Source organism: Lepisosteus platostomus, chromosome 11 (genome assembly GCF_059453375.1).
Source record: "Lepisosteus platostomus isolate fLepPlt1 chromosome 11, fLepPlt1.hap1, whole genome shotgun sequence".
NCBI classification, from domain to species: Eukaryota; Metazoa; Chordata; class Actinopteri; order Semionotiformes; family Lepisosteidae; genus Lepisosteus; species Lepisosteus platostomus.
In genome coordinates, this window is record NC_142621.1 from 10918274 (window position 1) to 10944687 (window position 26414).

Consider the following 26414-nt stretch of genomic DNA (forward strand, 5'->3'; position numbering starts at 1 on the left):
AGTAACAGGATGGGCGAGCTCCTGGGAAAGCTAAGGTTACTGCTGGAAGAGGTTTTGCGGGACCAGTAGGGAGCGCTCACCCTGCGGTCTTTGTGGGCCTCAATGCCCCAGTGTTGTGATGGGGACACTACACTGTAAAAAGGCACACTCCCTCGGATGAGATGTGAAAACCAAGGTCCTTGCTTTTTTTCCCATTAAAAATCACGGGGCGTTCTGGCCAAATTTACCATGATTGGTAGGGCCAGGGGGAAATTTGCTTCATCGCTCTGTCCTCCTCCCCTGTTAAGTGATGTTTGATGAGCATACGGGTGGACGTTGGCTGTCATCATATCATCCGAGGGGGGGGGGGCTACATGTTGATGGTGATAGAGGAGTCCCCATTACCTGTAAAGCATTTTGAGTGCTTTATTATAATAATAGTTATTATTATTATCAATAGGTTCTCAAAAGGCTTTGCAGAATCTAAACATAAATTCACAGTCTGAAATAAAGTATGTTTAATTTGCCATTATGAATAGAAAATGGTGTGTTTGTGCTGTGACGCATTTCATCTGTTATTTCAGGGTTGGAGCTGGGGCGTATGAGCAGGTGGTGATTAAGCGCTAGAAGAAGGGGTGTCCTGGCAGATGAATGGCAGATCTAAAACGGAACCAAAAAAGGGGGTGGCAGCAACAGCATTGTTGTAGCTCACTTCATTCCAACTGCAAATTTCTTAAAAACATGCAACAAGAGATCGTCAGTGACTGCATAAAAAGGCAATGGAAATGGCGCCCTCTGCTGTTAACTCCTTGAAGAAGTAGCGTAGGAGAGACAAATTACAGTACTGTGTATAGCAAGAATGTGATGCAGAAAGCATATTACTTGTTTCCAACTACAGTAATGGTGCTCAGAAAATTTTGACTTTGCAAAGATCACTGAAATTCCACCAAACGCCAAGAAATGTGGTTCAGTTTCAGTATTTGGCTAACATGAGGTATGAAGCACCTGGCTAAAGTCCTATATTAAGCTGGAAGAGAGGATATCTATGCTCCGTTAACCCCTCCATTTCAAATGATTTTATAAAATATTTTTTTATTTTGATTTATTTTTTTACTAATTCAGTTTCCTTTAATTCCATTTTTTGTTGTTCCTCCCTGTGCTGCTAAATAGTTTACTAGGTTAAAAGGCATTCAGTTTTTTGAAAAGAGACTTCACAACTGACATTAAATTCTCTCTGACTGCTAAGCACAGTGTTGTGTTATTGGTGGTATTAACTTTTTTTGCTGTTGTAGTAAAAATAGAACTGACTAAAGGGATAACAAACACCGGCAATTCCATTTCATAAGTAGAAACCTTGTAAGGCTGCTTGACTGACCTTTAAAAGTTAGTATTTAGATTCAGTTTTCTGATTTAAAAAATAGTACTCCAAGTTCCCTAATCCCTTATGAAAAGTCTAGTTTGTGGGGTTTAGTGTCATGTGCTACTACATACCCACATTTTGTGTGAGAAAGAGTCTAAAACCAGTAACCTTCTCTAAATAAAATAATTCCGTAAATTAGGGGTCCCAAGAACAACTGCTCTTTGTAATGAAACACTTTTGCATGAATTAGATTCCTAAACTGATCATTTAGGCTTTTTTTCATCACTATTATTAAATATTTTTGAAAGTTTACTTCTTTATTGTAGCCTGCAATATTTTATTATATATGTGCTTACTGGGGTGTCTCTCTTGTGTGGCAAAACTATTTCAGTAATGTGGTATTAATCAAACTTGAAAAAATATAAAAAAATCTAAGTTAGGTACTCCAACCTATCAATGTTTACTTTTGGAATGTTTGTTGTACTACTACTGATTTTTTTATGATTCTTTTAAATATTGATTTTGTTGTAAGAGTAGTGGGATCATTTAAACCTACAGTGTAGCACACCAAAGGTTCAATAGATGAATGTCTCTGCACCAAAGAGTGATTTGCACTACATTTTTAAAATTAGCATGTATTAATCAGAAGCCTATTGAAATATTACTAGACATATTCTCAAGTGTTCTAGCTTTAAATTATTTCATTTATCATTTATTTTCAACATGAAGCTAATGCTTTTGAGACTGATCTGACCACAAGTTAATGGAGGTGCTCTCCCAAACTGGTCCAGAGGTAATTTCTGCATCTTGGAGAAACGCTGGGTTAAGTTTAGAGACGTCTGAATTTTTTCATCATAACCTGAAAAACCAAACATAAAATGAACCCATGTCAGTGTGAGGCAAGAAAAAAAGATTTAAAACATCTTTGATATAATTCATAGTTTAAGAGCCTGCCCCCATGTTTCACATGGTTTGTGTACACTGTCTCTCTACCCCCCCGGACTGACCTAATACTCAGCCTCTACTGTGCTCCATATAGCAGACACATTTCATGCAATGTCAAGTTTAATTTGTGGAAAAGTCCTTACATTCTTGCAATTTTCTGTTAGTAATGCTTTTTTTGCCCACCAAGAACCATGATTTACAAAAGTCATTTTTTAAACCTTTTTAAAATGCAATCACTTTTATGTATCTTGTATTGGAAGTTTATCTTTTGTAATTCCAGTTTCAACAACTGGCTCTCAAATGGTCACAATGCAATTGAATATGATTATATAATCTAAGTGTCTTGGCACTTTGTTCTAGCTAAAGTATAATTTTACCAGCATCTTACACTGCCTTTTGAGATGCCCAAGCCATTAACACTTGGCTTTCAACTGCAAATATTAAGAGCACACTGCTCCACAATTGTGGAGCCTCTTCTCTGAATGGAGCACAATGTCCTAACAATTTTCTTGCCCGAGTGGGACTCTGAAATACGTATATTGATGAACAGGCATTATTATTTTGAGCTTTAAAACTACAGAATTGTTCAACATCCCCTCGTTCATAAATGCAGTACAGACATTTTACAATCACAGCATGTAATCATCTTGAAGTAAAGCTGTATAGAAGGACTTTTTGTACCATAACCTTGCATTAAGCTTGCAAAAGGCTGTTACCAGGCCAATGCTACAATCCTACAACAGCTTTAAATCCAGTGGTCTATGCTCTTCAATATAAGTCACTCCACATAGGTTATATTATTGTATAACTTCATTGTTTTTGAAAAAAGTGAAGTGACTTCTGGAACACAATTTTTCTAACAGGAGAATGAACTTCACATTTAAATGACTATTAAACTATTTTGTGTTCCACTTATAGGTACTGAATATATTGTGATAATTCAACATGAGTGTGTTTTTCTGTGAATCTTTAATTTTATAGAATTGTATAATGTTTGTAACTGTAAAGTGAAGCCAGGTATAATGATCCAGCAAAGCTTAGTATCCACAAAGTCACAAGTGTCTTTTTAAAGAGAAATCTAACCTTTGCTTCATTCCCAATACATATACTTGCACATGTAATATGTATTGTTAATTAAAAAAAGCTATTTACAAGTGATTAAGTTGTATTTTCTTTCTTTCAAAAAATGAAAACCTCTTTGTCATGGATTGGGATCTTCTGAACATTCCTTGACTTACCCAGTGAGTTTAGAAATTCTGTAATGCTGAACCTTGCAGTATAGGCCAATAAGAGGACTGTGTAACTTGCGCTAAACTAAACTGCTGGGTTACATCGCTGTCATTAACAGTTTTGAAATGTACCTTCTTACATTAATCTGTGCAGATTAAAACCTCCTTTGGACACACTTAAAGGCTCCCAGTTACATATGATAAAGGCACTGTCCAAGCAAGATTTGAGACGGATTAATGGTATTTCTATTAGTTTAAACATTGTTGTATTTTCTTCACAAACAATATACACATCCCCTAAATTAAAGTTTAACCTAAAAATGTCAGCAGACACAAAAGTGGTCACTTTTCGAATGCTGTCTGACAGAACTTTGCTATTGCATATGGTGCCTTGCTGTATTACTTTCACTACTCCTACTTCCTCTTTTATGTTTGACCCAGAATGGAAACAATAGCATAAAAGGACTGTGGCCCACCCCACACTGAATCTTAGTCCACAACTGAATGAAAGCAGGTGTGAGTCTTGATCTGGGAATGAAAAGACAAGAGTGACAGGACCTACACAAATCCATCTACTGTTTATTTTAGCAAAGCATATCTTCTCAGACCTGTTAACATGTCAGAGATACTAAGGTACTATTCTTCATGTGTCAGCCTCCATTACACAGACACACTCTTTATATTCTAGATCTGAGGCTTCACGGCCTGTTCATCCTAGGTACGCTAGACTAGAGTGAATACACTACATTATGACAAAAGCCTTTCTTCTTTTAACCCCTTAATTGTAACAAAATGCTAACATACTTTTCATAAAACTATGCTCTTGCTCCCTTTCCAGAGACAAATTCAAAATATCTTGTATTTAAATGTAAAGTAAAACATAAAAATAAATATTTAAATAATATATAACATCCCACATGATGTTTAGGAGAATCTATTACCTAATCACCATCTTTAAAAAAATCACCCGTGTTTATTAGTTTGAAAAAACACCACATCAGCAGAGTTGAAGATTATATCCTCCAAGATATATTAATTATACAATTGATACGTAAAATCGTTGACTTAATGCACTGAACACATTTAATTACACAATAACAGCCTATATCATGAGCTACTACTGCTAGTTTTGTAGTGTTAAAAGACAATTCCTTAACTTACAACAGAGTTTTTGACATAATCATCAAAGACATGCAATTAAAACAGATGTTGAAGAGCTTACTGCTCCTTAGTCTTTGTTGAACATGAATACTGCCATCTTTTCAAAACTGAAAAAAAATGCTGGTTAGGCCAAAGACACAAAATGTTTTTTGCGGACAAAATATGCACTTACAGAAATTAAGTGAACTAAATGCTCAGAATACTAGGAATCTCCACTCAAATCCAGAGAAAATATCTGCTTGGCTTCAGAAGTATGAGAGATTAACCAATAACTAACTTCCCTGAAACCACCAGTTTCAATCCTATGCCAACTGGTGAAAACAATGGTATGTTTGTTCCCACATGTCATTATTCTCTTCACTACATCAATGGAAGTTGTTATTGCTAGAAGAGGGGGATGGAATTGGGTGGCAAATACTTTCCAAGTTTTGACAGAGTTCTTTCTCCCAGTCCTCCTCACACTCAGCCACTGATATGAAAGTTTCACTATAGCTTACATCCTCGCATCCTTCCCAGTCCTCCTGATCAGACCTACATGTATCTTCATCCTCAACTACCAACATCAAAGCTGAAGCATCACTTGTCAGTTGAATTTGGGAACTCTCCAAAAGCACCTCCTTCAAGCACTTAAAAGAGCTGCACAGTGCTTGTACTTTAGGGGAAGAGAAGAGTTTTGCAAGAGGAATGTAAATGGTATTTCCCTTCCGACAAACTTCATTATCTCCACCTCCATCAATAACGGCCTGTTCCTTGGTGCTGCAGGAATGTAGTGGATTACTGGTGACATGAATAAGTTTAGATTCCTCTTCCTTGAGAGTATCCAGGAAAGTTTTCTTAATGCTTTCTGCATGGTAAAGAACTTCATTAAGGAGGACGTTCTGGAAAATGTTCCTATCACATAGACTGGGATAGACCACATCATAGAGCTGAAAAAAGAGAAAGTTGATTATTTATAGATGTCTCTCTTCCCCTTGTGCTGTCTCACCCTTTCCTCAAAGTATTATCTTTCTAACCTCTTCTTACAAACTGAATACCTGCAGAAATGCATGGTGCTAAATATCACTTTGTCTGTCAAGTCTGTCAATAACTAATACTTTTCATGATCACTGTTGTCCAATATAATTATTGTTTTTATTGTGGAAGAAAGATATTAGACAGAGTATGCATAATAATTGTGAATAACTAAACTACCACAGTGTTGTTACTCTATATAACAAATACAAAATCATTATCAAGCTGCTTTATTTGTAAAATAGGATGTTTTACAGTAAATGTTTCCTTACTAGTTTATAAGAATGACTGCCTTCATCAGTTTCAGTTCTCTGTAGTCCATTCCTTCTTGAAGACTTCCTGTTGAAAACCCCAATCTGTGTACAAAAGCCTACATTCTTGGTGTTGCGTGGTGTGATTCCAACTCCTGTGAACTCTACCTTGTAACCATACAAATCACAAACAGCCAAAGCCCTGAAAAAAAAGTGTCTAATTTAGTGTCTAATTAAAAGAGAGAATTATATACATCTCTTCAGTCATTTCATTGGATACAGTGTTTACAGCAAATGGATTACAAACAGTAGTTTTAGAAGCACTGAAGCAATGCCATATTCAACAAAGGACCTGAGTTCTCAAGGTTATTGAAGGTACCAGGTTTTATTCGCATAATAATAAAGACATTTGCTTTATATCCGACTCCTATTATTTTCAAAATGTTAATTTCAAGATATTTAATCTGAAAAAACAGGGGTAAACATGACTTACCAGTTCTGAAACTCCTTTTGGGTCCATTCAAATTTATGATCCTGGTGTCTAAACCCAGTGAGTCCTGGCAGCAGGGGATTGAAGTCTGCATTAGGGGTACTAACAATTACTGCTCCTGGGGACATGTAACCAAACAACACTTCAGAAAACTTCTCTACTTCTTCGGGATGCAGGTGCTCAATCCTATAAAGTAAAAAGAATAATGGGGATCGTGTTAAAAACTGCACCAGTAGACCCAGATCTTGGCCTTAAAAATCCCCAGGCCAGTGAACAAACTAAGATAGTTCAGTTTGGTCCTCACAGAGCCACTGAATATGGGTATTTACAAATGACAAGAAAAAAAGAATAAGTAAAAAGCCATAATAAGTAAAATAAAAAGCTCGGTTTTGGTTAGCAAAAGTTGTGTAACAAGTATTTAATAGTGCTTTATCTCAAAATACAAGGTTTACATAATATTTCTGTATTCAACCAGATAAGACAATTGAGAACAAAGTTCTGTGAAGCCAAATGGGAATCAGTAACAACAATAACTCAGTAACCATAACAGCAATAACTGATGAGATGCTAAATTAATTTCCTACTCTTTGCATCATTGTATTTTCCAATGCTCGACCAATGTCTTGAAGATCAACGAAAGCATACAAATCTACAACTGAGCATAGAAGCTTGAAAAAACGAAATCACAGCTATGCATTCAGGAAAACAGAACAATAAGCAAAATGAAAAATAAAAACAAATCGATACACTTACAGCTCTATGCATGTCACCAGCTCAAACCCTTTCATGCGGGGCTCCTTTTCAATAACAGACCCTTGGTAGAGCTGTATAGTTAGAGGTCGGTTGTCGGGTTTCAAATATTCACAAGACAGAGGGGCTAACGTATACCTGTGAAATGCAAAAACAAATATTCTCCACAGTTCTTAAAACACAGGAAACTGGTAAGAAAACGAGCAATAAAAAATCTTAACAACAAAGAGTAACCAGCTGAAATGGACCATTTAATTTGTTAAAACACAGCTGTGTTCCAAGGATACAAGGATATAATTTGTCCTTGACTGGTTTCAGTAACAGAAGACAGTTTTTTGCTTACTTTTTTTCTGTGATGGCAGCACAATCAATATCAACTCCAGCTAACAATTCTATGTCACGACAAAATTTGAGCTTTCTCAAAAGATCACAGCCGGCACACCCCAGGTCTGCCACCTGCGAGTAAAAAAAGAACAATAAGTTCAACTACCTTATTTAAAAAAAAAATATTGGCGTTATGCTTCTCCCTTCTTACTAAATGAAATACAAAGAATAACAGTGCATTTCATTTAAAGCGAACTCTAGTAGTGTTCACAAACGTGTTTGTACAACAAATCAAAAACACTGTACTATGTTGTAGTACATGTTTGAAAATAAGTAATGACCTGTTCGTGTTAAAACGCACCCATTACCTTTTCCTTAACTGTCAATCATCAGAAACGCAGCACCTTCCAATCCTATAAACAGAAGACTATCATGCATGCCATCACATTTCAAACCCGTTTTTGCTTCACAGATCCTGCATTTCGAGTCAAACCATCTTCGTCAACTCAATAAAGATTTTTTTCCCGGATGTGTTTAGGCACAAATAACTAAATATTATTCATATCACTCCATTTAATTATTAAAACGGCACTATGGAAGTTCGATTTGAATTGATCCAGGATATGTAACTAGATTCAAGGAAATACTGTACATTGAAAAGCAATAGACACTCATCAAATGCTTATTGGCACCACTATCCATTTTGTTACGGGTTGACGTCTCTTAATGTATTTCAATACAAAACAGATCATTTTAAAAAACATTTCTTAAGTCGCAAGCTCTAATGGCTGTTTAAAATATCCACGTTATCTTACGTTATTCAAATTGCTCGATCCCAAATCAGACCGTCTTGCAAAATAAGACTACCTTTTTAGGCTTGTGTTTTTCCACAAAATCGATCACAAACTGGTACCTCTGTATATAAAGTGGAGGACAGAATTTCACCGGGTCCATAATGAATGAACGGATCGAATCGGTATGAATAACTACGCAGAGAGAAACTTTTTTACTGAAATAAAACGGATGTAAAAGAAACGGTTTGTTTTTTTACAATACATCTCCAAAGACCGTTAAATCATTCAGTCACAGTCAACAGGAATGTGATTCTCCAATACTTAAACTTGCACCTAAACTTTTAGTGGCCAAACCTCACAACTTCGACGACAGTGCGCTTAAATCTACAAACATTTATGAAACTGCCGCCATTACGGCTCAAACATACAGGGAATATATATAATGTACATAGCCAACAACAGAAACCACCATGGAGAACGCAGCTCTACAGTTTCCTAACTTTGACAAAAAAAAAAGGAATCTTTAAATCCTTGTCCTCTGATCTCATTGGGTTTGGGTTTCTTGCGTGATTTCGTCACGACGTTTTTCCGCTTCTTTCCCGGCAGTTACGGCCATCTTGTTTGACTGGTTGCTGTACCTTCAGAAAGGTTCTGGTTGTGGAAAAAAAGACGAGGCTTGTGTTGTAGACGTAGCCGTTCTATTTTAATTGTATTGTATTAAGTGTTTAATATCTGTAACGTCTAAGTGCTTGTTTTTACGATTTTTAATGGGGTTTTATTGAGAAACAACTCTCGTTTCCTTGAATTAAAAAACCCGTCCGTGGAAGAGAGCCACAATATGGCCAACAACACGGCGTTGGTAGCCGGGAATCCGCAGCCTCAGCAGCAGGCCGTGAACAAACCGGCTGCTTCGGGAAAGCAGGGCAATGTTTTGCCTCTGTGGGGCAACGAGAAAACGATGAATTTGAACCCCATGATCCTAACAAACGTGCTTTCGTCTCCGTATTTCAAAGTGCAACTGTACGAGCTAAAGACCTACCACGAGGTCGTGGACGAGATCTACTTCAAGGTAAGGGACTTTTTTTTTTTGGTGTCCTAAGAGGTGTGTTGTGCTTCATTGCGTCTTGCACTTGAGATGGTGGTGGTGATAATTCTGCGTGTGCCCAACATTGATGTCATTAATAAGATTATTATGAAGAACCGATTGTTAGTCGACCGCCATCTACTTGACAAATGGGCTACAATGCACTATTATCATGCAGTTGATTTGCTCAGGGTCGCAATCGAAAGCACTCTGAAGTCGGATATGCACTCTCTTATGGAGGTGCTTAATAACTGTACACGCGAATTTTTGAGTGTAAAACATTGTTTTTGTTATCAGAATAACAAAAGAGCACTGTTAAATTAGATACATTGCGGCTGATGCTGGGCTATACTTGAATATGGGGCTTCAGTGAACATTTCTTTAATTTATGGAAATGATTTTATCTTTTTCGTATACCATTTTGATAGTTATGTGAATATGGTGTTTAGACTTATTGCTGAAATAAGTTACCTTTGATCGATTTATATGTATACCGATTCATTCCTCCAGTGGTGTAACAAGATGAGTTAATCTAGCCTCTCCGTGCTGATAGGCCAAGAAGGGAAAATCCTCATAGCACAAATATACCCTCTTTCTAGACGACAACCATTAAACAATTTCTGAAATGTAAAAAAAAAAGTGCATGTGGTTTGTGAGGTTGTTTGTTCATTTTATCATTTGATAAAAAAAAGTTAGATACCTGTTTAACATCGGGATAAATATGTAAATGGACAAGGTGGCTCCTAAGTTCATATATACCCAATGATAAAAGGCATCATGAATTTGAAAAGAAATCATGAGTTTTGATAAATACTGAACAGGGTATTTCGTTTAGGAGAATGATAATAGGTCCTTAGGCCATTTGTGCCCAGTTAAAAACAAGTGCCTTGTCCTGTATTTTTGGTAAGTGATGATTTTACAGTCAGCAGTACAGATGATCATCACACCGGTACAGTACGAGAGGGCGTGTGTGTAATGTGCAAGAGGTGGTGCAGCTCAGTAAGGACTTGTTTTGTGTTTGCGCTAGGTGACACACATAGAACCGTGGGAGAAAGGCAGCCGGAAGACTGCAGGCCAGACTGGCATGTGCGGAGGGGTAAGTAGAAGTACGTGCCTTTTGAATTTCTCTGACTTTTTTTTTTCAGAAGAGTAGCCTGTAAAATAATCCACTTCTGGCTCAGTAAGTCCTGCTGTTCAGGGATGCGCAGTTTGTGTTGCCAGTTTGGTGAGGCACAGTCCTGCTTGGATGTTTCTTTAAAAGCAAACTGTAGCCTTCTGCTAAGTTTCCTGGGTTTTTTTTTTCCCAGGTTCGAGGGGTTGGAACTGGAGGCATCGTTTCCACAGCTTTTTGTTTGCTGTATAAACTGTTTACACTTAAATTAACCCGCAAGCAAGTTATGGGTCTCATCACCCACACGGATTCTCCATACATCAGAGCCCTTGGCTTTATGTATATAAGGTATGTGCTCGCTCCTTTTGTGAATTGGAATTGAAATGTCAACTTAAATTTGACGGTGCATTATTTTGGTGACGGGGATAAGTGTTTTATGTAAATACAAGCAAGTAATCTTAAATATTTCCCTTAATCACCAAATAAAACTCTTACAACACTATACAACACTTGTTTAAGATGGGTCTAAAGACAGCACTTCTTGTAAAATTTTTGTAAAATTATTTGTTTTGCAATTTGCAAAGGATATCTTTGCCTTAAGATCCCAAAAGGCTATTATGTGCCACAAATTCTGCAAGGATTTTAAAAGCATTTAAAAGAGTGCAATTTGCTGGATCTGTTGTGTGCTTTTAAAATGGCATTGCTGCGGTATATTTTGTTGTGAAAAGTATCATTTGGATTTTTCCCTTTAAAAAGGTACACACAACCTCCGGCAGACCTTATGGATTGGTTTGATTCATTCCTTGATGATGAGGAGGTATGTCGACAAGGGTAATAATTCTTTTCTTACAAGTATTTGGTATTCATTTTCTTTCAGATTATAGTCTTGATATTGATTGCATAGTTTTTTTTTAAATTCAGACTTCGCTTTGTGATGGGTAAGGCTGATTTTCACCTTTGCCTTCATTTGGCTTAATTTTACTTTTTCCTCAACAATTTCTGACTTTGTAATAGTTAATGGGTGATACCATATCACGGTAAGTATAACCAAAGCAAGCCTCATAAAGAACATTTATAAGAGAATCATTTGTTAAGAGCACTTGGCTCCTTTCTTCTGGCTACTTAATGTATTGAAAATGTGTTTGAAGTCAAAACTAGATGAAGGCAAAACAGTTTGTTTTCCCTCTTAAATAATTTAGTCTGCAGCAAGTTGGACGTTTAATAATTATCTGGCAGTCTGTAAGTCATTTCTTCGTAGGTTTTTTTAATATTAACTGTTTAAATGACACTTTAACTTCCTGCCAATTGGCTAACGTCCATGTTTTCTTCTTTAGATCTCCCTTGTGCAGCAGGTGAATTGGAAATTGTATCTCAACACTGTTGGTTTGTGTGTGTGAGTGCAAGCGGCTGTTTTACATTTAGCCTTGTTTTCTATGTAGCTGGTTTAAATATTCCTCTTCCTATGTGCTTGCACTGTAGGTTTGGTCCTGACAATAGCTGACTAACATGTCCTGAACTGTGAGATGACATAGCAAGGAGGAGATATTGCGGTAATGACCCTTTTTAAACACAATGGTCATTGGGTAATGTTTTTTCAGTTGTGCCTCACTGCTTCATGGCAGTTGGTTTGCTATTGTGCCTGTAATCCTAATTCATTTAACTAGTTTTTTTTTTTAAACAAAAGAAGCCTATGGTGTAAACACAGTCTTGGTGAGGAAGACACTTCTAGACTAGATTTTTGTTACAGTTTATGTACAGCTTTAAATTCTATTTAGATTTGAAGACAATCTAGTACAGCAGTATGATTGCCTTAACTGATTAAGCTTGATGAAAACAGAGGTGAACATTGGTATTTTTTGACATCACAAAATCTACAGAAATTGGTAACTGTTAACGGAAGGAAGACAGTGCATTAATAGTTCTCTGTAAAGTGAACATGAATCACTGTACATCACAACGTTTAACATCCAGTGCTTCTTCTATAAATCGCAGAGCTGTGGAGCTTAAGTCTGTATTTGTTTATTACGTGGTGTACCCTTTTTGGTTTGTTTTGATGCTTTTTGTAAATTGTTTCTGAACCAGAAGTTAAATTTTATTTGTTATGCGCAAGCATATAATTGACCCTATGGGTGACATTCTCTTTTTCAGGAGCTTGACGTGAAAGCAGGTGGAGGATGTGTTATGACGATTGGGGAAATGCTGCGCTCTTTCCTAACAAAGCTTGAATGGTTTTCAACACTGTTTCCACGAATTCCAGTCCCAGTTCAAAAGCTGATAGATCAGCAGCTTAAAAGCAGACCAAGGAAAGTTCTGAAAAAAGATGGAAAGGAGGAAGCTGAAGAATCTGACCGACACGCAGATCGCAGACGCTCAAGGTTAGTGGTTTGTGGGTTTTTTTCAGAACTCTAATTTCACCAGCACTGCTGTTTTAATCAAGTTTTCTCAAGGTTGAGCAGAAGTATATGTGAAGTAAATGAAGGATCAAAATGTAGCTATGGTACACAGTTTCCTGTTTGTTTTTGTCGAACTGTATTTTGTTCTCAGCTGTAAACATACTGCAGGTAAATGTCTTAAATACACACTGAAATTCAAGACATAACTAAATAAATAACTAAATGCATTCAAAACATGTTAAAATTAATGCTGTGCTGGTGCTTCCCAGTTCCTCAAGGAACTCCTTAGCACAGAGTAAGCTCTATCTTCAGAAGTTTGATCATGTTACTAGCCGACTGTGACTGGGATTCCATAAGTGGCGCCACACAATTGGCTGAGTGTAGGATAACTTGGCTGGGACGCCAGCTGGACGCCAGGTCTCATCGACCCCCTGTGGCATTGTGAACTGAAGTCTGATACAGAGCCATGTAGGTTTTCAAGTGATGAAAGAGGCTCAAAAAGGGAGCAGGTTCAATGATGCATCCTACACTTCTTTATTCTCCCCCCTGTACCAGCCACATAGCTTGGCGCAAGCCAAGATGTGAATAATCTTATAGGCTTTTCCAAATTGGATGGGTATAACAGTAATTGTTGTCGATTCCGTATTGAAAAAAATATGTATTTTTAAACGGTTCTTTCCGATTTCGCTTCAGGACTCCGAGGAGATCTCCCAGCCCTCGCAGATCTCCCAAAAGGTCGAGAAGTCGAAGTCACCACCGTGATGGACACGGATCAACCAGCTTTGACTGGGAGCTGGAGAGGGAGCGGGAACGTCAGAGAAAAGAGAGAGAGGTCAAGGACCGCGACAGGGGAGAAAGGGACCGCAGGCGCTCCCGAAGCCCGGATAGAGCAGCGGAACGCAGACGAAGCAGGAGTAAGGAAAGACGACGGAGCCGCAGCTGGAGTCGGGACCGAAAGAACGACCGGAAAGACAAAGAAAAGGAGAGGGAAAAAGAGAATGAACGAAGCAGGAAGAAAGACCGGGATCTTGAGAAGGAACGCGAAAGGGAGAGGGAAAGATCTAGAGATGCAGAAAAGGCGAAAGACAAGAGAAGCAAGGGAGACATCGAAGAAAAAAAACATAAGGAAGAAAGAGACGAGAAGAAGCACAGGGATGACCGGAAAAACAAAAAGCACAGCAGGAGCAAAAGTAGGGAGCGAAAGCACAGAAGTAGAAGCCGCAGTAAGAACCGCGGCAGCAGGCGCAGCTGCAGTAAAAGCAAGGAGAGGTCTAGCAAACACAGAACGGAAAGATTAAACAAACGTAGCAGAAGTGGTAGCAGGGGAAAGACAGATAGTGATGAAAAGTCAAAGAAAAGAGATCGAAGCCACAGCAAAGAAAGGTCACACAAGCGTAGCAGGAGCAAAGAGCGCTCTCACCGGAAAGAGCACACTGATGGGAAGGACCATTCTAGTAAACACGAACGGAGGAGAAGCCAAAGCCCAGAGCGAGTGGAGAAGCTACAGGGGAGCAGAGCCGAGTCCAGTTAAATTGTTTTTTTTCCTCCGATTTATTTTTATTTGCTTGTTCAAAGAAAATGTATGTCTTTTGCCAAAATCGCATAAGAATACATCTGAAATTCCCCCTTTATTCTTCAAGGTTGCATATATAGATTTGTTACTGTAGGGAAGTGCCTTTGTATCATTTTCTTTGACCATTGTAGCCCCGTACTTGAGTTGTGATACAAAGGTTTTAATTTTTTTTAAACTTTTTTTTTCCTGAAATGTTCCAAAATTATTCTGTATATAAATTCTAAGAATGTTTTAATTCCTATGGAGCAACCGCAGTGATAAATTTGTATAAGGCATTGAATTGCCTAAAATTGTGCTGTGTTTCGTTAATTGCTTTCTTGCAATTTTTTCCAATAAAATACTTTTATTAAAAGATTTCAAGCATGTCACATATGTTTAGGGTCTAACAAAACAGGACCAATGGAAATGTACAGCTGATGCAAGTAGACCACTTTTTCATTTTATCATTCCTGTGAAATGGGAAAAGCAACAGTTTGGTTTAGGATGATACCTTGCAGTCCCACGGTTTCATTATGGTTTTGGTTGACTGAGTGAATAGTTTGCCTGCTTCATGTGGGTTTATTTAGCAGATAAGTCAGGCTAAGTTTGATCAGCTGTTGTAAATTGTCCCTTTCTTTCAGGCCCTGCAGTGAACCGATGTGCACCCTTAATATCAGGGGAAGAACACCCGTATGCTGTCTGTAATACCTTCTGTTAGCTTGTAATTGTTACTGGGACATGCAACTTATTGGGTGTGCGTTAATAGAAACAGGAATGATACAACAATTTTTTTTTTCAGAATTCATTCATTGAAAGGCATTAGTATAAAAACATGACTATAATGAAATAGTTCACAAAATTAGACCGTTAATAGGATAAAAAATACTCTTATAATATTTGATAAATTACCATTATACTATTTTTATTGGACTATAACTAGATAAACTGTTTAAAACGTTTGTGATTAAGAAACATTGAAAAGAATAATAAAGCAAAATGTATATAGTTGATACAGAAGTACATTTTGTGTTAAGTTAATGTAGGAAGTAATTCAAAATCTAAAATATGTTCAGTAATGCATATCTAATTATTACAATTCAATCAAAAGAATATTTCTGGATACATATTGCTAATTGGGTTGTGAATAAGGGACACATAAATGGACCTTATCATGGGTAAAGTTAAGATCTGTACAGGTTTTCTGTAAGAATGAAATAGGATATTGAGCATAAGTATAATACATTTCATAATGATCAACAGTTCATTATCTTTAAAACACTGGACTAAATAGGAATTTTGTTTCATTTGTTCTGGATGTTAGAAATGATTGATAAAAAATCACCTGTTTTCTTTAAATCAACAGGTATTTGTAACTTGTAATGTAGTACAGTGATTAAAAAATAACTAGATATTTGGTAATATATGTTAGTTGTAAGAAATATCTTGGAAGAAGAAATTCAAACATCAGGATACATAGTTTTTACAAGAAGTGTACTTTGCACTATAGGGATGAGTCTTTCCCAGTAGGTCAAATGATTTTGATTAGAAATCTAAGTTTTAAATGCCTGTTGTTACAAAAACTTTTTCGGAATATTGGCTGCTCCTGTTGGAGTTCTTTGCTGCTACTATTACACTGTATCGTGTCAAAGGCTGGAGGCCCGAAACAATTGAGACTGTGCCATTGACAGACATCACCAGTGGTTTGAAAGGATGTGTTTCTGTGTCTTCCTTGACAATCAGTACATAGTAAGTAGAGTCTTCAACTGCAGTCCATTCCACATGCAGAGAGTCTCTGGTCACATTAACAATGTGAAGATCAGGAGTTAATAATGGCTCTGAAATGGAAACAGCAAATCTTAGATTACATAGCTAGTGTACTCATTTGACATTATTAAGTGATGGAAAAGCTCTAATATACCTTCTAGAGTGTAAGGCTCAAATATAATCAAACATTTGATTTTATCCAGATATTGCTTATATCCTTCATGTAAGGGGTAAAGGGACAGCACATGGAAAGTAATCAATATTGTGTTACCTGAAATTTGAATTCTGCAACGAAAGCTCTAGGTAAAAAGAGACTCGGATTGAAATCTTTGCTCCATTGTACATCTGCCATTATCTTGTTAGAATTATTAAGGATGACTTAAAAAAATAGAACTTTGTACCTTTTCCAAATTAAACATACTGGAGAGGGAAAAAATGTTTTGAAACAGCCTAAATTTCAGGCAGTTTCAAATCAGGATAATGATGTGATTTGATCACATACAATAATGGGTCTTTTTGCAAATTATTGAAATGAAGTGGAAGAGCAGTGCTTAATCAGATTTTGAAGCAATTGCTTGCTGCTGCTGCTGTTTGTCCCATCATACACATGAGATTTCACTCAAGTTTCAAAGTTATTTCCTGCTACTAGTGAAAGTTTTGAAAGCTCATTTTTTGCTTTGTTTTACCTCGCCGAATATGAGTCTGAAAGTCACAATTTTCCAAGAGTAATACAATTCTTTACCTACTTTAACAGATTTGCTTTAAAACACACTGTAGACTTCAATGTGATGAATAGTACCTTCATTTGTTGCAGTCTGTCGCAGATCTCTTCTAGTGCGATGTAATGAGGAGTCTGTTTTAAATATTAAAGTTGTCATATTAGGTATGGTATCCGAACTGATTATTCTATACAATTGCCGCCAGTTCTTCCATTTAGGCATACTGCGATAACTATCAATATTTGATTTCCATAACATACGAAAAAATATTACAACAAATATTTGATACATGCTTTACATTAAAGTGTGCATAAATATCTGTATAATAATCATAATGGGATTTACTAGTAAACATCATAGCTCCAACAGCTGTTCTAGAGACGTCATCCAAGTAAAATCTTACTTAGGTTTAACAGGTGATTAAAAAGAGATGTCTGCTGACCTTGAATTTCTCTAGTTGGCTCACTCTCTCCGGCAGAGTTAATGGCAGTGATTACAATGGTGGACTTTTGTACGTGAGTCACTGTACATGACAGTTGTGTTGTTCTGCAGAGCTCTATTCTGCTCTCATTGGAAACACTGTATACTTTATAATCTGTGGCGTGAACTGAAGCATTCCATGAAATGACTGCTGAAGTAAAATTCCCGTTGTAAGTCGCACCTGCTGGGGCACAGGGAGCTGAAAAACAAAGTGTTAATGAAACTGTCAAACAAATCTGCCCACAAACAAAAGAACAGTTTTCAAAACTGAAAAATGGCTTATTTTTTTCTTTACTCTATAAAACATCATGGTGTTTACAGTATCTGGGAAGATATAAAGATTTTTTAAAGTTTCTAAATGGACAAAATGGGTGAACAAAGACATTTTAACTGTGGCATTTCAAATCATAAATGCAATGTAAAGAAAACGTGCTTACACGCATAAAGCCCAGTGCATGCTGAAAGGTACAAGTTCAAATAACAACCTGAAGAACAACTTTCCAAACTGGTATCGGTACCTCTTGGTTGTGTGATAAAAATATAATCCTGCCCTTGTTAATTAAAGAGTCATATCCTACGTACCTGTCTGTCTCAGTATGGGGTCGGTTGTATTGCTTTTTCCTGCTGAGTTCCTGGCCTTTAGGGTTACATTGTAGGTGGAGCTACAGGGTAGAGGGATGTAGAAGTAGGGGAAAGTTGTCCAGTAGGAGTCTATCTGGATGTATCCAAGTTCGTCATCCTGAATCTGCCCAAGCAAATCCACTCTGTACTCCGCCTCAGCACAGTCCACCTTTTGCCACATCACCTCCACCTCTTGAATCCCATTGTGCATGGGCAGCAATCTAGTCCTGACCATTGCCGGAGGGCAGGGAACTGAGGATGACACCAAAGAACAGTTATTTTCTCCATCAATGCTTTCTAACCACTTTTCAACTTCAGAATACAAAATCATATACATTTAAAGGGGACCTGCAGTCCCAATTTCTCAGACCTGTTTTTAAATCTTGGTAACAAAATAAATTAATTGATGGTATCGCAAAATTTTACATATCCCGAATAATGCAAAAAATCTAGAGTTTGCGAGGATTGTGACGTGAAGTGGCCCTTTCTGCTCACCAGTCCCTGTAATGTGATGTACGAGCAAATAAGTACAAATATGTCACCAGAGAAAAGTTCCAATGTGATTTGCATGCAGAGTTAACAAGTAGTATTTGTCAGCAAAACCACCTCAAAGTCAAGAGCAGTATTTCTACTGGATTAAAAGAGGGTATTTTTACAATCCTGCTTGTTTACAATGAAATAGAGCTGATTCACATCACTGAACATTCTGATGCCTCGTTCTTAATTGCACACAATGACAGCACTATTGCGCTGTGCATATTTGGAAATTTTGTATATTTTGTCATGTAAATTGGAGCTTTGACATGTTACTGTGCACATTTAACTTGTCTGAAATGCAGTCATCAGGGCTGATTCTTTCTAACCCCAAAACATAGTGTTGCTGTTTCCCTTTAACTTTCAGAACAATCATATATTTGATTTTTTAATTCAAACTGTAAATTCTGGTTCATTTATTCAACCTTATCCAATAAAGAACAGAAGAAGAAGGGAGTGCAATCTTAATACAATACAAAGTAGCCAGCCGGCAACGTAATCATATACTGTATCTTGTCTTCATATGCAAAATTAGGAAGAGTTACCTGCTCCTCTCGCCAAAGGATCACTGTATGAGCTGTTGCAGATGCCATCTGAAGACAGCACTTTAAAGCTGTAATTAGCGCCACACTCCAGTCCTTCAATAGTGCAGGGAGGCTCTGGGGTCTCACAGAATAGGCTCTGCCCACCAACAGCACTGGCTGAGGCAAAGTATCCCACAGAACCATTGGTTCGGTCCCAAGATAGTACAGCTGATTTTGTAGCACACTGGATATTCACAGACAAGTTATTTGGCTTGCAGGGCACTGCAATACAGGTTGACATCAATATTAAAAATCTGATGAGTTATAGGAAAAACAAACAGTCTGGAGTGTGTTTAAGTGTAGTTCTTACCTGTGTTAAAGGAAACCATAGAACTTGGTGGGCTGGCACACGTGGCGTCTGCTGCTCTTACTGAGAGAGAGTATTGCTGGCCACAGTGCAGCTGTGTGAGGGGGCAGTTGGTCTGAGTTGTGTTACAGGAATGTCTGTCCCCATCTCTCCCTATGGCAGTCAGCAGGTAGGACAGTGCCCCAGAAGAGGTATTCCATGATACCGTGACTCCTTGAGAGTCACAGTTCGGGCGAGCAACAACATTCTGTGGCGCACAGGGAGCTAAAAAGTTGGAGAGAAGCAGAACCTAGTTGTAATTTTTCCCAAATCTAGCATTAATGAAAACTAATACAATGTGAGTGAATATTACACTCTTTTAATACAGACAAGTTTAATTAGTATGACAGCACACTTGGGATCTGAAATCTCTGAATGTTTAGCAGAAAATGAGGATTATAAATTAGTCACTATGAACCTGCAGTCTTTCGTAATAATCACATAATAAAACTAATAGGCATAGGCTTTAAATGATTCACATACAATAACTGACTTGAATATTTTTCCGCCTCTTAATTGCTACCATTTGAATGAGTATAATCCAATGCCAAGAGCTTTCATCAGTTTTGAAGGGATTTGCAAACCACTGTACAAACACCAGCGTACCTGTACTGATATAGTGTGGAGGGCTCCTCAGACTGCTGCATTTGTCGGATGATGCTGCAACAATAACGGTATACCTGGTGCCGCAGTGTGCATTAGTCAGGTCACAGGCTGCCATTGTGCTGTTGCAGAAAAGCAGACTCCTGTCACTGCCTTCGGCTGTTGCAATGTACATCTCTGAGGTCTCCGTATTGTCCCACGTTACGTGCAGAGTACTGCTGTTGCACTGGGTCACGGCCATGACAGTGGTAAGAGCGCAGGGTGCTAGTGGACATCAGTGAAATGAAACTCATGAATTAATGACTCAGAAATTTCTAAACATCGATAGATAAGCAAAGCACCGACAATCTTGTTGATGCAGTCATGAATTTCCATTTCACGTATTGAATCACACACATTCCATACTGTATCAGTCCAGCATTGATTGCCGACAGAAAGAAGAAAGGGTAACTTTGTGAGGTACAGTTAATCATTGCTGGACACACTGTCACACTATCAAGTGTGACACAGTTACCCAGTTAGTTGTCTGTAACAACTCTCATAAAAAATAGTCCAGAATTATTTAGATACCTATTTTAATAGTCATAGTTTAAACTCTGTGGATGTGTCAGTTGTCACGTTTAAAGTTTTTCTCCACATACCTTATATTTATATCTATCACATACACATTTTAAATGGTTTTGTACAATAGTTATGCAATTACCTGTTGCAATCTGGAAGGTGTTGCTCTGTGCACTCTCACAGTTCTTGTTCAAGGCAGTAACAAAGAAGGTGTAGAGGATCCCACAGCGCAAACTTGGTACATTGCAGGTGGTGCTGGCTGTTTTACAAGTGGAGTTGTAGTTCCCGCTACCTAGTGCAGTCACTGTGTAGGACTGAGCCCCATTGCTGTTCTCCCAGGTAACCCACGCTGAGTTGGTCATACAGTCCAGACTGCCAATCGCATTGTTGGGGGGACATGGTGCTGAAGAACACAGACAACTCAGTTTTTGAAAACCCATTCAGTCAAGCTCAAGATGAAGACTAAATGAAACCTTCTTGTAGGCCTGCACTCAGAGCCCCCATACAAAGCAAATGCAATTTACTGAAAAAACTTTTTTCTTATTACTGTAAGAGCTGTTTACCTCTGAATAAAAATATGTTATTATTTTAATTTAAAAAATACAATATGGTCTCTGTAAGAGATACAATAGGACAGTCTTTTGGTGTCTGGACATTGCAATGTTGTTTTTGAAACAGGACTAAAACCACATATTTTAGGTGGAATATCCAGCTGACGTGACAGATGTGATGTGACGTGACAGACCAGTCTAAATGGAGAATGGAGACGTTTTTCAAAATGGAGAAGAAAGTACATCTTAGGATAGGATAAAATATTATTAAAAACACTATTTTGTGAGTTTTCAAGGCACTTGTACTGTGTATTACTATAGGCTAACTGGACAAAATCTGGAAATATCTAGTATCTCTTTTCTGAAATAAGAAATTTACACTTATAAAATAGTACCTGATGAAATCATTACAGCATCACTGGGTTTACTCCTGCACCCATCTATGAAGGCTGTGACTTGAATAGTATAAGTGCGACCACAGAGTAGGCCTTTCATAGAACAGCTGGTGTCAGTCGTTTCACATGAGAAGATATTCCCATCCTTAGCCACAGCCTGAGCTCTGTAGAACGTAATATCCAGCATGGAGTCCCAGGTTACAACCAATATCCCTGAATCACACTTAATGTGTACTTCCACATTTTGTGGGGCACATGGGGCTGCAAATAAAGACATATTGAAGTGGGAGTTAAGTCTTGTTCTGGCTGCATTTCTCTGTGCTCCAGAGATTAAATGTCACATTGAGTAACAGAAAGACAGCATTTATTATTTGACCCTCAATCAGCTTAGATACAAAACAAATTGCTCCTGCTCTCTAGTTTTATCTTAATAATCCTAGCACATCATATTCTGATATTGCATTTCATATTTTCCAAAAACAATTAAAGGTAGTGTTGTTTGGTGAGGGTGATAGTGGACTGCATTAGTGCACCAGAGTTTTACTCTGGTATAGTAGTCTGAATTCAAGATGAACATATTTCATATTAGAGCTATTTGTATATGTTAATGCGCTTTTTCACCTGTTGATACTTCAGAAGTCCTGCTTTGAACACTGTCACAGACGTCATCCACCGCAAAGACGGACACATTGTATTTTTGTCCACATTGGAGGTTTTGCAGATCACAGAAGTTTGAGCTTGTATTACAGACCGCTGTGTGGCCATCACTGCTGTGGCCTACAGCTCTGTATGAGACAGCATCGTTGCCTTCATCCCAGGCCACAGAGGCAGAGTTGGTGCTGCATTCCAAGGCACTTCTGACATTCTTTGGTTCACAAGGAGCTACAATGCAGAAACACAAAGGTCTACATATTAACAACAACCCTAAGAGTAATGTACATGCAGTATTCTTTCTTTCTATTAATTACATTTACAGTTATGGTAATATATTAATATTATACAACAAATTGCTTATATATATTATTCTCATTTTGTTCTAATTTATTTCCACAAAGCAAAAAAATACATTACCCAATATTATGTCAACCATGTGTAGAAACCTTGAAATGATTGTAAACTGCAAATTAGTCTTAGTTACTATTCTATTTAAGCTGTGAAGCACAGATTATTAAAATACTGCAAGAGCACACATATACACCTGTTTGAAGATGTGAGAAGGCGTGTATGTTGTCACACACTCCGTCCAAGCTGGTCACTGTCAGGTTGTACAGCTGGCCACAGTTTAAGTCAGTCAGCTCACAGCCACTGAGAGTTGTATTACACTGTGTTCTGTGTCCGTCAGGGCCAATAGCCAGAACCTCATAGGACACTACTGCTTCTCCCAGTTCCCAGAACACCCACCCAGTGTTGTTGGCACATTGTAACTGTGCTGTGACATTCTGGGGCACACATGGAACTGAAAAATAACACATATCAGTTTGATTGTGAGCACAGGGATTTGTGTTAATAGCATGAACTAAAGGAAAGAATTGTTAGGAAATTGAAATCTGGATTGTTTCTAATTTCCTAAAACTAAAACTTTACCATAAATAAACAACATTTCTGAACTACACCAAAGTTGCAAAGTTTCATACAGCGATTTTTGACTTGGATCATCAGCAGCAAAGAAGTATGAAAACTGCAAAGAAGTAACTGGCAGCACACACTACAAAATGAGAACTACTATGGTCATCCTGAAAAGTGATTTTGAAGTCTTGCTCAACTTTTCTTGGGGTTTCAGCAATGATTTCCATCAAAGCATCTCACACCTGTTCCACACTTTCCTGTGCTTTTATCATGTTGCAGTACAGTAAACAGTTTTGTGTGTTCTGCTAAAACAATAGGATGAGGAACACTTTGAGTTGTTTCATTTGATGAGACTTTAAGAAAATGTAATGCGAGATATACCAATTTCCCTAAAAAAAAAAGGGTGATACCAGTGCGTCATTGTTACCTGGGATCTAAATCCATACCTGTACTCAAAGTCACAGTGTGGCTTTCTGAACTGCTGCAGGTGTCGTGTGAAGCAGTAACAGACAGACTGTATGAGAGGCCGCAGAGCAAGTCTGTGAACTGACACGTGGTGCCACTGGTGTAACACTGGGCAGAGTATCCCCCACTGCCCAGAGCAACGGCAGTGTATGACACCACCCCTTCGCTGTGTTCCCAGGACATGGACACTGCACCTGTCTCACAGTCAACACTGCCATCCACATTTTCTGGAATACAGGGCACTGCAAGCAAGAGCATACACTGAGTCATGTTACAGAGACAGCTGGCAATTGACGTGTACTTTTTATTCTCTTGTTCACAAACATAATGAACTAAAATCCTGTTACATAACTGTACAGTGTATACAATGTCAACCACTGTTTCCTACTCCTGTCATTCACACAGTTCGAATTGCTTTGAGTTAGAAGATTTCTGTAAGATTTCTTGTAAAACAATTTTTTTAATGTAGTAGAACATAACACATATATACAGAAATTCAAGTAGGTACAGTAGCTGCTTCAGCATGCGTAGGCTGCAAAGGAAAGAGTAAAGGTTTATTCCACGCTGAAAAGAGAAGAAAAGAAACATTTTGGCTATGGAGCCTTCTTCACATGTATGAAGAAGGCTGTTTTATATTATTTATTTGATTTGTGTGAAGAAGGCTCCACAGCTGAAATGTTGTGTTTCTTTTCTTCCCTTTTCAGCATGGAATAAACCTTTACTTGTTCCTTCACATATATACAGATCTAATATCTTAGTAATCTGATCTTTTCAAATTAGCACTTGATTGGACTGACAGACGTATGCTCTTATAAAATGGCATACAGAGCATTATTTATGCTAAATTGTAAAATGTACCAAATTGTGGTCAGCACATTACAAAACACGATATCACTTATCTGGGATCAGTTTAGGAAAGAGCAACCAGATACATTATAGGGATCAAAGAATTAAATATTTTAAGTCTTGAAAAGAAAAGATTATGAAGCTACGAGGCTTTCACTATGAAACATGAACTAGAAGACACAAATACAAATGGAAATGGAAACTAAGGCAAAGTGAGTTCAAAATAGAAAAAAGGATTACAGGTATCTGGAAAAAGATACAAAGGGACATTAGCACCAAGTCATATACCTAGGCTTCCATTAACCTTTTAATGTTCTTATTATGTTTTAGCGTAAAAACAACTTTCATTTGTACCCATTTATACAGCTTGGTGTTCTTCTGAGTGATATTTTTAAGGGTACAATAGTATTTCCTACCCTACCCAGAATCTGAAATCACAGACTTCCAATTTGGATGCAAAGCCCTAACCACTACTCCCTTAAAATTTCCCATTCGCGAGCTGTATTGATTGAGCAAACACTGACATTTTTAAAAAATTTTTTTAAAAAATTACCTGACTGGATTTCTGTAATTGCACTTTCTGAGATGTTGCAGTGTTGACTTATAGCTACAACACTGATGTTGTATGTGTTTCCACACATGAGGTTTGTAATTTCACAGGCCTCATCTGTAGAGCTGCAGGTAGCTACATGTCCTTGAAGGCTGACAGCATATACTTCGTAAGATTCAGCTCCACTACTGGCCTCCCATTCCACATAAAGAAAGTTAGAGTAACAGTCCAGGTGAGAAATGACATTCTGAGGGGCACAGGGAACTGAAAACATGAAAGTGCATTTGTTAGTTACAATAGTATATATATATGGCACCAACACTTGAATGAGATGCAGATTTTCAAGGGGACTGCATTTATGATAAAACATAAAAACGTCATGTTAATTTGAAACAGCAAAGCACACATGCAGACATCAATAACTTCTAAGCTTTTTTTAAAGCAGAATTTTCATGCACTTCACTCTTCCTCAAAATGAGCTGTGCATTTAAAATATTATCGCACAATTCTGTTTACAGATTAAAACAAAGATAATATTGTTACCTGATTCAAAATCCCAGATTATACTTTGCAAGCTGTTGCAGTGCTCATCGGAGGCTATCAATGTCAAGCTATAGAGACGCCCACACTCTAGATCTTGGATTTCACAATTTGTGTGGCTTGTATTACAGAAGGCTAGCTCACTTCCTCCAGATGCTGCTATTGCTGTGTATGATATTGCGCCAACAGCATAAGACCACTCTATCAATGCAGTATTAGTGTTACAATCCACGTAGACATCTGATATCTGAGGTGTACAGGGGACTGCATGGTTACAAGAAAAAAAAAACAATAATTAGTTAAATAATGTTAATATGTTCATTGTTTTTCAGGTTGTGTTGTCTTTCTCTAGTGTAAGAAGAATGTGAAGCTGAAAGACTAAAGTCTGAATGTGAGACAGGAAAAAGTACTGATAAGGCAAAATCCATTGCAGTTGGGAAAGGAAACATTATTTACCTGGCTTGAGACTCCACAATATCACAATATAAGGGCTAAAAAATGGAGAACTAAAATATATATATACATAAATATAAAGAAACATTCATACAAGATATTGTCTTTTTTGGAGCTCCGACTAGCTCTGTTGGTAGAGCATGAGACTCATAATCTCAGAGTAGTGGGTTCGTGTCCCACGTCAGACGTAAGTTTTTCTAATAACCCATACTGGGCAGCAGCAGTGTGGGGGGGTGTTGGCGATGGAGGATCATGTTTCTGTGACACGGCAACAACACTAGCACTATCAGTGTGGAAGAAAGGCCTGGCAATCTACTGCTGTATCTTGCCATGAAAACTCTATGGATAGTGACAGGGGAACTATCCCCATCCCCATTGTTTTTTTTAATGAATTTCTTACAC

The 26414-nt window shown here is 37.7% G+C and overlaps 4 protein-coding genes across 5 annotated transcripts in view; 2 read left to right on the top strand and 2 right to left on the bottom strand.

Moving 5' to 3' along the window:
- The window catches only part of LOC148651977 (EEIG family member 2-like), a 23522-nt gene extending 20080 nt beyond the window's left edge, over nt 1–3442 (top strand). For both annotated transcript variants that reach the window (XM_088598387.1, XM_088598388.1), the window contains one exon: nt 564–3442. In XM_088598387.1, the coding sequence (XP_088454513.1) occupies nt 564–606 (43 nt within the window). In that variant the 3' untranslated portion in view covers nt 607–3442. The remainder of the gene's footprint in view (nt 1–563) is intronic.
- Nucleotides 2957–8752, bottom strand: henmt1 (HEN methyltransferase 1). Its single transcript, XM_088598385.1, has 6 exons — nt 8368–8752; nt 7520–7632; nt 7180–7314; nt 6430–6612; nt 5958–6138; nt 2957–5600 (listed from the first exon to the last, which is right to left on the bottom strand). The coding sequence occupies exons 1-6, from the start codon at nt 8452–8454 to the stop codon at nt 5040–5042; spliced, it is 1260 nt and encodes a 419-aa protein (XP_088454511.1). The 5' UTR covers nt 8455–8752; the 3' UTR covers nt 2957–5039.
- A 148-nt stretch (nt 8753–8900) lies between these two features.
- On the top strand, nt 8901–14809 carry prpf38b (pre-mRNA processing factor 38B). The gene is made up of 6 exons (XM_088598384.1): nt 8901–9363; nt 10406–10474; nt 10686–10837; nt 11246–11306; nt 12638–12864; nt 13576–14809. Exons 1-6 carry the CDS (start codon nt 9133–9135, stop codon nt 14411–14413), a joined length of 1578 nt encoding a protein of 525 aa, XP_088454510.1. The 5' UTR covers nt 8901–9132; the 3' UTR covers nt 14414–14809.
- fndc7b (fibronectin type III domain containing 7b) overlaps nt 14804–26414 on the bottom strand; it is a 42228-nt gene continuing 30617 nt past the window's right edge. The window contains exons 42-55 of the mRNA XM_088598383.1: nt 25563–25823; nt 25023–25283; nt 23605–23865; nt 22791–23048; nt 22214–22474; nt 21593–21853; nt 20789–21049; nt 20089–20349; nt 19447–19707; nt 19098–19358; nt 17980–18270; nt 17360–17596; nt 16998–17051; nt 14804–16269 (exon numbers count right to left, since the gene is read on the bottom strand). Coding sequence (XP_088454509.1) covers nt 15992–16269; nt 16998–17051; nt 17360–17596; nt 17980–18270; nt 19098–19358; nt 19447–19707; nt 20089–20349; nt 20789–21049; nt 21593–21853; nt 22214–22474; nt 22791–23048; nt 23605–23865; nt 25023–25283; nt 25563–25823 — 3467 coding nt within the window. The 3' untranslated portion in view covers nt 14804–15991. The remainder of the gene's footprint in view (nt 16270–16997; nt 17052–17359; nt 17597–17979; nt 18271–19097; nt 19359–19446; nt 19708–20088; nt 20350–20788; nt 21050–21592; nt 21854–22213; nt 22475–22790; nt 23049–23604; nt 23866–25022; nt 25284–25562; nt 25824–26414) is intronic.